At 34.7% G+C, this 16,635-nt stretch overlaps 1 protein-coding gene across 2 annotated transcripts; it reads right to left on the reverse strand.

Annotated features, from left to right (window-relative positions):
* On the reverse strand, nt 230–15,404 carry LOC109728701 (spastin). 2 transcript variants are annotated; one of them, XR_002221071.1, is made up of 13 exons: nt 14,699–15,404; nt 13,980–14,071; nt 13,864–13,880; nt 11,397–11,634; nt 11,227–11,322; nt 11,015–11,130; nt 10,830–10,910; nt 9,851–9,974; nt 8,838–8,887; nt 2,591–2,681; nt 1,467–1,606; nt 1,284–1,384; nt 230–676 (listed from the first exon to the last, which is right to left on the reverse strand). XR_002221071.1 is itself a non-coding variant. In XM_020259185.1 (13 exons), exons 1-13 carry the CDS (start codon nt 15,025–15,027, stop codon nt 560–562), a joined length of 1,488 nt encoding a protein of 495 aa, XP_020114774.1. In that variant the 5' UTR covers nt 15,028–15,387; the 3' UTR covers nt 230–559. The 2 variants fall into 2 exon arrangements, 1 of the variants encoding a protein (XP_020114774.1); XM_020259185.1 differs by having other exon boundaries at nt 1,467–1,502; nt 14,699–15,387.

The following is a 16,635-nucleotide window of genomic DNA, read 5'->3' on the forward strand; positions in this document are numbered from 1 at the left end:
GATGTCAACTTCCCAAACTCTGTAAACACGCATACGCCTGACTTTGGGCTTACCGTGGAATTTAAACTCAGTATGAAAACAGGAATACATGCAAACTAGCAGGTATCCTGATAGTGTTCTCAAAAGAAGAAAGCTCAAAAGCAATCAAGGGCATTGAGATCAAGGAATGAATACTAATTTTGTATACATTCTGATATGAAACAACCTGAACAAGGGCAGACGGTAGACGTGCTATGTGAATCTTCACAAAATATTTCACTTTTGTGAGTAATAATTTAATACGAAGAAGGGGTTTCTGTGGTTCTATGAACAAGAAATGAAAAGTAACTCCTGCATACTATATTTATGTACATGATGTTAAACCTCCCGCAGCCAACCCACAGGGAGGAAGAAATACGACTCGTTTATCTGCGCTTCGAATGGGAGGGCAGCAAAGTGCGACGATGAAGAAATGATCTAATGCCGATTAGAGGTAGATCACCCTTCATATACATGCATCAACATTACGAGTAAAAATTGTTGCTTGCAACTTCACAGTCCTTAAAAGGAAGTGGCACTTTCAATTGGAGCCGAATTCCTGATTCCACTGCTCGAGCTCTTCCCACTTGCTCTTCTGCAAGCTTGGTCTAATGACCGTCATCGCTTTCTTAAAATCTTCAAATCTTAGTGGTCTCACCTGAAAAAAGATGCAATCCGATTATTTTTAAAACTTGGATTTACCTGTCGTGTTAACAATATAATAGATTTATCGATCCCAACAAAGTGGGACATCTCTGTTTTTGTATAAGCAATATAAATACTGGGCCTATTTTAACTTTCCTAATAAGCACTCTGAGAATTAATTTGTAAGGTCCATTTTTCTAAGGAATCACCCAAAGACCAGTGGAGAACACCACAGCACATAAGCACAATAGCATCAGAGGATTTAAGCCCCCTCATTATTATAAAGAAACAACAACAACAACAACAAAAAGAAAAAAGAAATAGGAGCCACCTAAAAATTCATGCTTTAGTAGGAGTCTAAATCAACAGTGGTTCGCTATCCTTCAGAAGTTGAGAAGAAAACTAAAATGAAGTAACATCACTGGATTGGAGGAGATTTGTTAAAATGAACATGAAAGAACAAAAGGAGCATTTAAGTCAATTCTCCATGAGGTGATAGTTCGCACGACAAAGCAAGTTAATGTAACTTTCCACAATAAAAACCTTGAGAAGGAGAAGAGGTAATAATTTCCTAATTTGGGTTCAGAATCACCAATTAGCGGAATAGATTTGAGTGTCACCTGATTTGCTTTTATAGTAAGAATGTGCTGAGGACCGAGTTCTCTGATTGGCATCATTGCAGCTTCTTCACACAAAGCTTGCAAATCACTTCCCGAGTATCCTAATCATACAAACAGTTCGATTGAAAAGCACTTTAAAAAGGTTAAGTCGATAGATCAGTAATGTACTGTAGAACATACTACCTTCGGTCTCCGTGACAAGTCTTTCCATATCACTGCCTGTAAGAGAGTAGTTCTTCCATGAGAGGATGATTCTAGTGCATCTAAAAAGCTCGTGTTCTAACAAAGGTTTGAAATCTGAATGCTTGTCATGTTGAGATACACTGCATATATTTCATTCAGAACAATACAACATAACTGACTGAAACAATGGCTATCTTATATTATTGAGATTTTCTTCACATTTTTCCTTTAGCAGCAATGAAAGCAAAGCAATCCAAATGAGAAGTGTCTCAAATGCTGGTTTCTTGAAAAATTGATTTTTTATATCATTTTCAAAACGCTCAAAACTCCCTGATAGAACACCGGCTACATCGCATTATTTTGGTATTTCTCCGAACATAAACATGTACATGCATGCAATATTTGAGGTTAACTTTACAAATACTTCCAGGATTATTCCTCTCACTGGCCGTTTAAAATATCACAAGGATGTGTCTTTGAGAACTTTCAACCCTAACTAAATGAGGTCTATCTCATCCTTTCTTCACGAAGACTTTTCAGACAAAACCAAGTAACTAATGCTCTTCAACCAGGTAAAGAGGGCTTAATGGAGAAATAATCACAATAAACCAAAATTTTTTAAAAAAACAAACAACAAAGTTCACAGAAAGTTAGCAGAAGCATTGACAAGTATAATTTCAGACAAGATATTTAAACGGTTTTAACTGTCCTATGCAGATTTCATAATGAACGATGAAAGAATGCTGAATCAGTGAATAATCCACATAAAAGGGATCACAACTGTGTCCGTGAGTGCGCTTTCATGCTCACCCACTTTCATGCATGTTTACAACTTTACATACATGTTCGCAAAATCGCAAACACTTCCAAAGCCTTGTTTGTACGAAGCCTCTGATCAATTAGAACTGTTATACGCTTGTAGCCAACATTGTATCAATGGAAAATGCTCGGATGGCAAGGAATAGACAGTTTGAAAAAGTACATCCATTTTTAGAATACAAACATGGAAAGACAACAAAAAAAGCAATTCTAAGTGAAAACTGTGCATGAGTATTAGTAGTTCTCACTCAAAGCAGTAAAATTTCATGCAAAGATGAAATGAGACCAGTGAACTTGCTACTTACTGGGCAATGAAAATGCTTGTCCTTTAAGTTGCTTTTTCAGAAGTAGCCTTCGTACACTTGCATCCGGTAATGGGATATATATTCTCTTCACCTAGTTTGATGTTTCATAAATATTAAAAACAAAAATCAGAAAACTACTTGTCCACAAAAAACAATGCTCGACTTGAATTAATAATGAACCTGTAATAACTGAAACTAAGTAAAACAAGAAGTACAAGCCTCGGCTGACACTATAATCATTTTTTTCGTTTATAAACGAAAACAATATGTAGTAAAATAAGAAGTATAGGCCTCGCCTAGTAGTGTAGCCTTTTTTTCCTTTTTGTTTTTGTAACCATTAAATTCTTTGTGATTAGATGTGCCAGTAGCTCTAATCTACTCTTGTTGTAATTGGCTAGCTTGCAATGCAATCCAGTTGGTTGCATTAAGGCATTTTCTTCGAAAAAAAACATAGATGCTAAAAAATGTTACAGCTAAGGGCCTATTTGGATGCCTAGTAAAAGATCGCCGAGAGTTTAAAAAAAAAAAACAGTACGATTGGTTTGATGCATCTCAAGAAAACATAGAAAACTTTACTATGATAATGTTTGGATCAACATGTACATTCTATTTTTCTGCATTGAGCACATGTCCTCACCGTCAATCTGATGGCACATCCGTTTCAATTCGAACAGGGCAAAGAACGTCACCTCAACGATAAAAGGGATGGTGACGGAATTGAGAAAGAAGAAAAAGCTACAAATGAAAAGATCTTTTCAAGAATAGGCTACAGATGACACCGTGAGGACCAAAGAGGCAAAGGTCATCCCGGTAGAGCAGGCCCCAGTCAACGCAAGAGTTTATGGACTCTAGGAGACTAGGAGGGCGCAAACTACCTCTCACTGCATCATTGGAAGGCAGGGTGGCGGCAGGCCGTCAAATTCTTGGGCAACGGCGAAGATGAGGAAGACAATGAGAAGGCTGAGGATGAGAAGGAAAAGAGAAAAGGGTACAACTTGACTGGGGAGAGAGGGGGAGAGGGAGAGAGGGATGGCAAGTGGGACTTGCAGAGATGCCCAATGGGAGAGGAAAAAGAAAAAAAAAGAATAAAGACTGTCGTGCTTGAGGAAGTGGAACCAACTCTCTCCGTTTTTCAGAATTTTCGAGCTTTGAGCAGAGTTTTTTCCCTCTATTTTTACAGATTTTGCTTCAATACCCAGGTATTGTTGGGGAAAACCGCAATGAAAAATCCAATTGTGATTAGAATCTAACTAGTTTTGTGATAGAAATAAATAAACCAACTTACTGATAAACGCTAAAATCCAAATAAAGATTTGATCTTATCCGGAAGCGTGCGAGTCACTATCCTAAAACGTATTCCCATCCTTCATGCGGGATTAATCGGAAACAACACCCCAAGGCACGACCGGAATTCCTCCTACGAGCACGAACGCGAAAGAGGTTGACGGAGACTCTTTCAACACCCAGCGATAAAAGAAAAAAATGAAGTGGATGAAACTAATAAAAAGAAGAATTAAAATTAACTCTTGAACAAATTATATCATACAAACCGCTCTCAATCATATATATATATATATACACATGAAAAACCCTCAGAGATAATTCCGCCCATACATCAATATAAAAATATTTATATTGATGTAATTAGTACGTGGCTACCCACGTTCTACACGGAACGGGTGCGCATCAAGCACGCGAGCGTGCGCGGAGCGGGCGCGCACGTATCGCGAGCTCGTAACATCCGCAGAGAAATAAAATAATAATAAAAACTAAAAATAGAAATAAAAGAATTAGAGAATTAAAGAATAAAATAATAGTAGTTGAGAAATTTTGGATTTTTTCACCAACAGGTATTTTACACATAGTCATTCAAATAGGTTAGCATCGAAAATATTCTATGTATCATAAAGTACAGTGGCATATGGTGAAATCTTGTGTAAAATTGGGTTGCTAAACAAGTCAAGTTTTTTTTTTTTTTATTGCCAAACCACCCTCAAAGATGTATGGACTGCAAGCAACAACAAACAACAACGATACCAACAAGGCCATAGAGTAACACATATTTCTAACAAGAAAAATTTTAGAAGAGACAGTAAACCCTTCTTATTATAAAAATTTTGTAGGTTGCCATATGATATGAAAATTCTGTCCTTCTTTAGTTATCTGTTCCGTATTTTGAAGCACAAAGTAGCCCTTCCACCTAGGGGCACAACAAAAAAGCCAAAATCTGGCGCCTTCGGAGGAAACAAATTCTAGGAAATTAGATCATTAATAGAAACACAACCGATGTTGCCCCAATAGTCAACAAGATCAATCAATGCATAACATCTTCGAGATGTTAAGAAGGGATAGCAAGTAACATATTAGAAAACACAAATTGACATGAATCGTGTCGTGATATGCCAAGCCACACAACTATCCACAGTTGTCTACAAACAACTTTCCTTATCTTGAAGATAGAACATTTCATTCAAAAGCTACTCCTAAGTTGCACTACATATTGAAGTTACACTTTTGCTAAGCAACTTATCATCTCTTAGGGTGCGTTTGGTTGGGGGATACTTTTCTCATGGGCAAACTTCTTGGGAATTCATTATGTCGAGACAAATGAGAATAAAAGTAAAATTGCATTTGATAGGAGAGGAAATCCCTAGCTCTGACGCAATCAGAGCTTTCTCAGGGTCGGTGATGTTTGGTTGTTATTACAGGTATAGTGAAGAACAATGAAAAAAGTAAGGGTTAAATTGTCGAAATGACAATTTTGACCTTCAATAAAACTACATCAGTATATTTATAAAACTAGTAAACGACCCACGCTTCGTGGCGGGTAGATAATATTTTAACTAATTAAAATATATATAGTTATTATAATTTTGGAAATAAAAAAATTATATCAAAAAATATATAAAAAAAGAAATAAAAATCTATAAAATAGTTTTATGTAATATTATAAAAATAACTTTTTAATTAATATTTTCTTACTTTTCAGTATTTATAGAGTTAAATTATTCTAATAATTTTATTTAAAAATTTAATCAAGTTTTGATAGCTATTCTATAGATAAATTTTTTTTAATTAACAAATTAAAGTCGGAGGGCTTATTTCAAATTGAAGAACAAGTGAGGGTGCTTTTACCTTGTTAAAATTGATTGGAGAAGAACAAACTATTACATGCATCTGATGTATATTAATACTCCATACATTGCAATTTATATTAGATGACTAATGTTCCAATATCAAAAATTAATTAAATATAACTTATTTATAAAATCTAATAATTTAAATTATGTTTAATAAATTAATTTTAAAATCTCTATTAAAGGGTGTTAAGCATGTGGTGTATGCACATAAATATATCCGGTGTAGAGAATGCTTAGTTAGTTGCACATATAATTCCAAAAGAGATGAGAAATTTTTGTTTGCACTTGGTCCATACTAATTTTTCATACACCGCACAGAATACTATATAGTTTATGGAGTATTTGGTGATTAGTACTGTAAAATAAAATATAACATAATATATATATATAATATAAATTATTTAAATAATTTATAATACTATTGAAATTTTATTGTTGATAGAAATTTTATTGTTGATGTATATTTAGAACTGGTTTACGGTGCAATGGGTACATCGAAACTATTTATTAGGCATGTGGCAATCCCCCATTGGCCAGTGCTTTAATGGGAGACGTGGCTTTATGAGGGGTTGGTTTTGTTGATGTGACCCAACCCTCAAATTATATATTTTATAGATATCTCAAAAAAGTTATTAAACAAACAATACAATATACTATAATATACAACATATATTCTATTATAATAACTTATATTATATTATACTTTATTATATTTTAATTATAGCACAATACAATATAACATATAACAATATAGTATAATATAATACGATAAAGCCAATAAAGCCTAGTAGAACAAAATCTAATACAATATAACATAATATAATATGTTAAATATATTATATTTTATTATAATACTATTTAATAATACCTCCAATTAGACACAATGCTGGTTCCAAAGTAGAAAGAAAACATGCAAAAATACTCAAAAGTTAATTTCGGAAATCAAACTCTTATAGTATGAAGATGATAGTAAAGGATTGATGAGAATCACATTTTAAAATTAGACGTCTAACCTTTTCTGAAATCTATTTATTGCTATCCCCATTTTCTTGAATCGGGTATTAAAATTTCTAAAGCCAACCTTCCATTAGACATTGAAGCAATTTCATATGTATCCCGCAAAGTTCTGAAACTGCGAATTTCTTTCTACATATTCCTCTAAAGTTACAAAATATGCAAATTTACTCCTACAGGTTGACTACTGTTAGTTGACCATTAATTTTTCACCATTAGGACCGTTACGCCCTTGTAAACAATAATTGAAAATTTGAGGGTTTATAATTTTAGCATTTAGGTAAAATTGACATGAAAGTTAGCAAAAAAAATTAGAAATGAAAAATGGCATTAATAATACTTAGGTCATTTTATAGCAGAAAAGTCAGCTTTAACAGGTCAATTAACGAAGATGGATATATTTGCCAATTATGCAACTTAGAGGGATATGTTTGATAACCAATATTTTGTAGGGATATGCATGCACTTCACTGATATATACGGGACTGCAAACCATGTATAGGCACCAAGCCTAATGAACCAAAAATCTCCCAATATATACGAGGGAAACCAAGGTATGTCAACAATGTTATATATTGGATACTAACCAAGAGTCAATTGGTTGTACTAAACAAGTTTCAAGACTAAAATTAGGATTTGTCGAATATAAAAATATAAAAACACTATTCTCTGACAGCTTAAGTTTTTGGAGAATAACGGTTGTTTCAAATTATTTAACATGGTACGAGGATACTAACCAAGAGTCAATTGGTTGTACTAAACAAGTTTCAAGAGTAAGATTAGGATCTGTCGAATATAAAAATATAAAAACACTATTCTCTGAAAGCTTAAGTTTTTGGAGAATAACGGTTGTTTCAAATTATTTAACATGGTACGAGAGCGGGAGGTCCTGAGTTTAAGTGACAAGTCCCACTAGGCTCTTAGCATCATTTAATTTAAGTTCATGTCTTGGGCCTATCAAAAAAGTCACGACCCCGTATTTGAGGAGGGGTGTTGAATATAAATATACAGCTTAAGCTTTTCGAAATAATGGATGTTTCACATTATTTAACAGGATCAAGAAAGAAGCATAAAAAATCGACATTATTGAACTCTCAATTGAAAATTCAATATCAGATCAAGATTAAAAAAAGTGATAAATGTATATATAACCTTTGAACTTTAGAGCTTTTGCAAACAGCCTAATGAACTTTTACTTTGCAATTAGCTACACTAAACTTTATCAAGTAGTTTAATAGATCCTTCTTTTTAAGCGAATTTATTAAATATACGGCCATTCTTGACATGTCTTACATATGATCTTATAAAACTTCAAAACACAACGAAACTTGCCTTTTCCATTTTAAAGCTTGAAACCAAAAAAAACCAAAAAAACAAAATCAAAGGCGGATTCATCCCTTTCTTCAATCCTGATACTTTACTTTCATCCGTTAGAAGAGTAATTTATAGGTTTTTTTAATGTTTTGAAGCTTTACAAGATCATTTACAAAACATGCCACCGACACACTATTCTATTTAAAAATTCATTTGAGGGGAAAGGCAATTGAACTAATAAAGTTTTAGAGGAGCTAACTACCAAGATGGAAAGTTCAAGGGGCTAATTGCCACAGCTCTGAAATTTGGCGTGTTTATACATTTATTCCATTAAAAAAAAAAAGAAAAGCCTAGAGACAAAATGAGAATGTCCATTTTTTTTGACAAAAATCTTTACTAGCTTTCAGAAATTCTCAAAAGAATGTCATGATGCTGATTGGCTTCTCCTAATACTCCATATTACTTAGTTTAGTGTTTTATTTTAGCAGTGGTACTGCTAACAATTTTAATTTTCATGTTTGTGAGTGTTACTGTAAGTAACTGATACACAGAGTGTACAGATTATTACTCCTTTACGTTTCAAGTACTTCCTTGGCTAATTTTCCTCTTGTGTATAGTTGATACACACACATTGCACAGATTAGTGTTGGTTAGCGCCAACACATAAAATAAAGCGAGAGCTGTAGGCAACATGTTAAGTTAATGTGATCAATTTTGGGGATTTTATGCATGGAATTTGAAGAGGGAATTAAGTTGAAATGTGTGAAGATGAAACTCACCAATCTTCGTAAAACAGCATCATCCAACTCTTGTGGCTTGTTAGTAGCACCTGTATAAAGAGTATAACATAAGGATATAAAGCTAATTGAGCTATCAAAAAAATATACACAAAAATATCTATCTAGTGCAATAATAAGCAGTGGTGACGACATTGTAAGCATCACTTCGAATACGAAGGTAATAATTACCTAAGGGACCTGGTAATAACAATCAAGAAAAGGCGTCTATTATTCAAATTGGTGTACCTTGTATGTCGATCTGTGCTTCATGCTATATCATGAACCAAAAGAAAGAGAACATGGGTTACTCATTTTGCATCTCTTTCTTCCTTCTTTTTTCATTAATTATAATCTCAAAATTGATGGCCATATAAAATAAAAGGTAAAATGTCCAAGCGCCCAAGCGCCAAAAATATGGCAAAGGATTAGATCTATTAGGCACATTTTGGGTGCGATGTACTATATAGAGGGTTCAAAATCTAAAACAATACAAAAATAAACTACACATAGGGCATCTGCCTTCATTTAAAGCAGAATTTGAAGTTTAACTTATTTAGTTTTGAAATAAGTTTTGGTCAAAGCTCCTTCAGACCCTAGTGGCAATTGCTTAAGACTTTTAATTTCTTTGCTGATTGTAAGGCCAAAGGAATTACTACATTTTACTGTGATACAACACCCCGTTAAACATTTTGCAAGTAGGGCTCTAGCACTGACTCAGATTGGCCAAAGATAACTTGTATCATCCTTGCATTGTCAGCCCTTACTTCTATTGGACTCAAAATATCACGTGTCTATCCCCCTTTCCTCGTTTGTAAAGGGAAGTGTATTATGAAAGCACAGTCTCAATCAGGTAGTAATCATGCTGATAATCAGGTGCATGTCTCAATCTTGTAATAAAGGCACAAGACTTCAGAATAACTAAACTGGCCGATCCTACATTATTAACGAAAAAAAGGATAATGAATGTCTCAACTGTAATCACAAGAATTGACTAAAAAGCACAACTTTCTCACCAATGACAATTACTAAATCATTTGGATTGGATGCCACACCGTCAAATTGAACTAGAAACTCTGACTTCAACCGTCTGCTAGCATCATTCTCATTTGCTAATCTTGAAGACAAGAGGCTATCAATCTGCAGAATGACATAAATTGCACTTCACAATAAATTAGATAACATATATCCTATCTTGATAAGTAGATGTCATAGACTTGAAAAGAATCACCAATTCGAAAAGTATGATGTGGGCAATTGACCTTATAACGATTTTAATTGGATTCTGTGATATAAGATTAAAACAAGTACCTCAACCCCCTTTTTTTAATCCATTAAGGATCACAAAAATTCTAAGGTACAACCTCCATTGTAGCTTCCAGAAAAGAGCCAAAAAAGTGGGGTCTTTGTGTGACCCAAACCAACACAGCCAAACCACCCTGCTGGCTTATTCGCCTCCCTATACACATGTTTAAGTTTATCTACCATTCTTTGTCTGCCTTAACTATTTTCATGTTAAGATCAGAAATAGACGGAGTAATGACAACTAATTAAATTATAACTTCTAATCTTTCTTAGGTAAGGCAAATGTAATGGATTTATCCAACTTAATAGTTATTGCACACTTGCATAAGTGGTCACATGTTTCCTACCACTGCAAAATTTCCTATCTTTAGTACAAGTCCTAAATGCATTTTTAACAAATATAGCATCCAGCTCTCAGTCAATGAAAACAATAGGACTACTTGAACCAAGAAGGACATGTTTCTTTTAACTCAACACCAAAAAATTTGCAAAAATCCATTCACCTTCAGCCAAAATTAACCTTAAAAACAACCAAAGCTTATCTACCTGTTCACTTATATAATTACATGAAATGTATAACCAGATTATTTCAATTATCTAACAGTAATACATCCAGGCATTTTTTTAAAAAACAAGAAAGAACTGCAAAGCAATACAGAAAGTAAATATAAAAGAATTAGGTTAAAAGACCTCATCCATGAAGATTACAGATGGCTGCCTGTCGACGGCAACCATGAAAAGAGTCCGTACAAGCTTTTCTGCCTCTCCAACCTACTTCAAAGCATATAAAGTCACAGTAATAATATAAGTAAAGAAATAACAAAAAAAACAGAACACATAAGACTCACAAATAGTTATTTCTGGCAGGATCATACCCATTTTGATGTTAGAGATGCAGCAGAAACATTAAAGAAGGTTGCATTAGATTCTGATGCAACAGCTTTAGCAAGCATTGTTTTCCCATTGCCAGGAGGACCAAAGAGAAGCAACCCTGGAATAAATCACACATTCAACTTAATGCAAAACAATCTGGATACTGCAAGTTTTCAAATAAGATTGTAAGCAAGATAGCTTCAAGAGGATTTACCTCTAGCTGGCTTTCGAAGGCCAGTAAATAAATCTCTTCTTTTAGTCGGCAAAATAACCATTTCCATAAGAGCTTGTTTTGCCTTATCCAGACCAGCTATACAGAAAGATAGGAAAGATAAATTGACTGAACTTTCACAGAAACGAAAAGTTACTTCACAAATTCCTTACCAACATCATCCCATTTAACTGCAGGACTTCTATCTACTATGGCTGTATTTATCATTTCAACTAGTCGAGCATCATAACTGCCAGTGGCTTGTTGAACAGGTTTGGGCCCTTCATGACTGCTTGTCGGATTCAAATTCCTCGGGCTATCTTTTAAACTGGGGATGCGCTGAGATGTAGGCTTTCGAGCACCAGTTGATGTAGATGTGTTTGTTCTAACGGAAATATGGCTTGGAGTTGTCTAGAGAAATAGGTGCGCAGGTTTTAGAGGGAAGATAATTCAACAAAAAGTTTTCTTCCTCAATCAAGATAAAAACTGAGTTTAGACATTAAACAAAAGAACCAAATTAATCACAATATGTTGACAGATGTTTTTGCACGCTCATTTAGCTAATTTTCTTTTAAAACAACTTAGATGGCAATAGACCTGCCACAGTTAAGGGTTGGTTACAAGCCAACTTGTCCTAAGTTATCCCTTACAAAGTTACAAGCAAATATTGGGCAAAGAAAGGGTTGTTTGTTCAAGAAAATGGAAGTCAACTTCTGGTAGAGGGCTTGTGACAATATATGGGTGACAGAATTATAGAAAGGTATTAAGTGATAACAGCTCGGAGATTAAGGGGCTCTCTGTAAAGATATTATATTGAGGAGGAAAGTACAAAATGTGGTATATCAAAGGGGTTATTTGCATTTAGCAATTTAAAATGCCAATATGTAGTTTACCCCAAAATTTAAAAAAAGAAAAAACCATGTGTAGAGAGACAAATTAAATCTACATGCTTATAAGATTATATCACTTTCTAATTTGATATGGAAATTTTGGCTTTTCAAAAGGTGTATTGAATAGATGAAGTTATACTAGTCAAGCGTAGTTACGTCAATCACATGCAGAGGTTTGCATAATTTCAGGAATCTCAAGGGGAAATTGTCTAAGGATTCAGAGTTACATGTCCAATTAAGAGAAAGCAATCAAACAGTTACAGAATCTTATCCAGCTTTCCATTATGTCATACATGCGTCAACTATGGCAATAACCTGCTGAGGTGCTCATCTAAGAGATGTTCTATTTGGGTAAGTCTCTAAATAGTCAAGATTCAGGAGAGTGACTATAATTTTTCTGTTTATGTGAAGCCTTCGTTGGCACAATCTCAACTAGAATACAACCGAAGCACGTGTAGATTCTCAACCAGATTGTTGGAGTTTTACCATGTATTAGGGCTGGCTACATGCATTGATATTTTCAGAAAAGTTAACTGTAAGAAAGGGAATCATTGATGTGACAATTCTATGGAAGGTACTACAATTTTACCAAAAAGATGGCATATTATGTACTCAGCAGTGTATATTTTTTTCCTTGACTTCGCCCATAGGCCCCTAGACCAGGTCTATGCACACACCCCCACCTTGTATAGGTTTAATCTACTACATTTACACAATTGCTGTAGCACTGAATAGAAAAAGAAAGGAAAGGCTACCCTGTATATTGTGCCGGTTGTCCTTGATTTGAGGTTCACCAAAAGTTACTATAAGTTGACTGATGTTGAAACAATAATTCAAATGTATGATGCATTGCAATTCCTTATCATGTTTCACAGTCAGAATATCCTTTGGTATGTTAACATTCTTATCTCATCTACAATTGTTTTACTTTATTGACACAGCTAATGCTTTATCAATAGTTCTAACGGATGAGGCATTGCGAATTGCTCATCACATTTCTTTACTATTATCCATTTGAAAATCAATAAGAATATTCTTATCTAAATTAACATTATTATCTCAATCTATGCTTGTTCTTCCGCATAATAAATTCTTCCCTGCCTACCAGTCTACTATCTGAAGCATCGATGTCTCTTGTAGCTGTCGAAAGAAATTTATATTCATCAAAAGCAACTCACAATGATCACACAACATTTTGAGGAACTTCTCTGCTTTTGAATTAATTCTCATGCATTACCTTTTTACAGTCCTCTTTTTTTGTTTATGAGTTTAAATACAGTAACTTCATGGATATCCTTGTAATATCATGTTACCACCTAGATCAATATTTCTTCACCTTGCATATATAATTCATCATCTAATGGCTTAAGTCCTCGGTTTCTCTAGAGTGACTGATTGAGCTAATTCCTATGTAGAATCATCAATGAAATAAATTCACAAAAAGCTTACTAAGCATGACTTCTATTGGCATGGTTCATACGAGATTTAGGGGAGATTTTAATGTCTAAGTAAGCCTTACACAACTAGTGATCAGATAGATGTGGATTTTAAGTATCTTAATTTATGAACCCCGCTCTACCTAAGAAAAAGAGTGTGATAAACAAAATTATTAACATAAATACCAGAAATCACATAGAAAACAATCAGTGCTTCAAAATGTAAACAGTTCCACATGATGAAATGATAAGTGTAGTGAATTAACCCCTGAAAAAAAAAAAAAAAACTTACAATAAAGATATAACATCCATACCTTCTTCATTTCCATGCCTGGTAACAAGAAGAACAAGGCATATAATCAAGTTTTTGAAACCCAAAATTCAGCTATAACCACCTGAACCAACAAAGTGTACAGAAAGTAAAATCTACCTGTCCTCTGACTTAATATTTGTAGTCTCTCCGCAACTTGCCCCTGCCATTTTGATATCTTTTGCTGGTAAGTCTTAACCTGCATCTTCTCACTGTAGACATAACCAGCAAACAAATAGATTTAGAACTTCTCAAAAAGGGAAGAAAGCCCCATAACCCTCTGAATTTTGTGGGATTGTAATCGCTATCTGAGTTCAAAAAGTCACAAATTACTGAGATGAACAATCAATTTGTCTTAGGGCTATATGGTATTGGGCGAGGGGTATCCACTGCCATAGCATCAAAAGGAATTGGGACAGAAATAGATAGAGATATGCTCCTACATTTTACGATGGGAGCATAGAAATCATATCTTAACACTTGTAGAAATAAACAGAATATGTTTTAACCATATTTCTTCACTGTACGCAACTCATTCTAACTGCAGTTTCCTAATAGTATCTGAGTTTGGATGACAAGAGTTCAGATAGAAGTCTGACATTGTTTTATTGCCACACGGCAATCATGGGCGGAAATTCAAATTGTGCGATAGACTAAGATTAATTGATTGTTCAGAGAGCAAATTCCAAATTTTCTTTTAAGCATCAATTGGTGATTTGTAATTCGGCCAAAGTTCAATGGCACATTTCTTTTCAAACATGAATTGTAGAGTAAACTCTCCCAACACAAGAACAGCAATTTAAGAAGGATCGATTGATTGATCAGAAGATAAGATTTACACGGAGGAGAGGGCGTCGGGGACTCGGACGGCCTTGGATTCGAGCATGACGCGGAGCGCGTTCTTGTAGTGCGCGACGGCGTCGTCGGCGAGGCCCCACTCCTCGGCGCGCACGGCCTTGTCGATCTCCTCCTTGGCCAGCTCGAAGTACCCCTTCAACTTCAGCGCCGCCCTCTCGCCGACGACGTCGGAGGGCCCCGCGGCGGCGGCGGCGGCGGCGGCGGCGGAGCTCTCCATGGCGCGATCGGAGCCGGGCGCGAGCGGATTCGCGGCAGCGGCGGCGGAGAGGAGGGAGGAGAAGGAATTGAAGAGATCCTTGATGTAGCTCATGCGAGTACGGCAGATCGGGTGGGAAATTAGGGTTAGGGTTTGATTAATTCTTGAGGACCGAAGGAGAGGAAGGGATGCGGTCGAAAGAAATCATGAGGAGAGAAAATTAACGAATCTGAAGGAAATCGTCTACGCGGCCGATCGAGGGCGCGTAGTTGATTCGTTGCACAACTCGCACCTTCAATAGAGATTTTCTATTTGCGATAGAGTTTTTCTATTTGCAAATGCCGGGTGCGTTCACTCTTTGTCCATCAGTCGCTTTCGAGCAACGCCAGGGGCACACCAAAAAGTATGTCTAGATTATACACTCGATCCGTTGGGCCTTTTTTTCATTTAACCTCGCAAAAAAACAAAAAAGAAAAACCCTAATGACCTTACCAAATTTATATTTACTAATTAAGAACCCACGCTTCACGATAGACGAAAAATTTACAATAAATAAAAAATAATAAATAATAAAAAATTTATTTGTGTAAATTTTTGTAATATTAAAGATTAAATCAAGTCAAAGAACATAATAAAATAGATATCCATCCATTAATCACAAAAATCCAAAAAGATGCATCAGCAATAAACAGAATAATTTTATTATATTATCAGGGTTTGCTCTTGCTATTGATTCGGCCATCATCTTCTGTAAACCTATGAAGTTATCATAGTAAAAAATATATATAAGTTTAATTGATAAATAATTATAAAGAACTTATTAAATCGATGCAGTTGTAGTGGAATTACCTAAGACGCTTTCTGCTTGGCTGAACCACATTAGAAGTGAATAAAAAGAAGTAAAATGCAGGCTATTTATTAATCTAACTAAGTAGACTTAAAAGGACCAGAAATTAAAAAGTTCATGTTTTCCGGGTACTCGCAAGTACCCAGTTAATTACCCCCTCTCGCTATATTCAGGCGACCTCCGATTAAACTGATCATAATAAAAAAAAAACTCTATTTTAAGTAATAATATTTATTTTTTTATTAAATAATAATAATAATAATAATGTTAACAGAAAGTAGGTTATAATAAGTACAATAGAATTGATGATAATCTTATATTACCATGATAATATTTTAAAGAGAAACTCTTTTTTTTTTTTTGGTTACGCAAAAATATTTAGTAATTTTCGACTTAAAAAAAGGATAAGCAAATGCATACATTAAATAATTCACAACACTTAATCACTCATGCCTTTCCTTTTTTTTTTCTTTTTTTCATTTTTTTTTTTTTTTTACGGAACAGCTAAATGATGCTCATATAAATGACATCTAATTTCCAAATAATCAGTATTTATGTAGGAAGACAGGAAAGTAAGCAAATCAAATAAAATAAAATAATTTCAATTTGCAGATAAGTCCTTCTTTCTTTCTTTTTTTTTAGAGTAGTACGATAGTTCTATTAGTAAAGGGAAACTATAAAGTACATTTTATTTTAAGCCTAACAAAAGAAATCACCCGCTTTTATTTTTTGTTTGCTTGGCTTCGAAGCAATGGAGTGGCAGCTGTTTAGTTGATTAATTCGGCAACAGCAGCGTGGCAACTTAAGCTGCAATGGCTTAGGTGACGTCGACGATGGACACAACGGCTTGGGCGGTGGACACAGCGGTGGACCGT

Source organism: Ananas comosus, linkage group 24 (assembly GCF_001540865.1).
Source record: "Ananas comosus cultivar F153 linkage group 24, ASM154086v1, whole genome shotgun sequence".
Taxonomy (NCBI): domain Eukaryota; kingdom Viridiplantae; phylum Streptophyta; class Magnoliopsida; order Poales; family Bromeliaceae; genus Ananas; species Ananas comosus.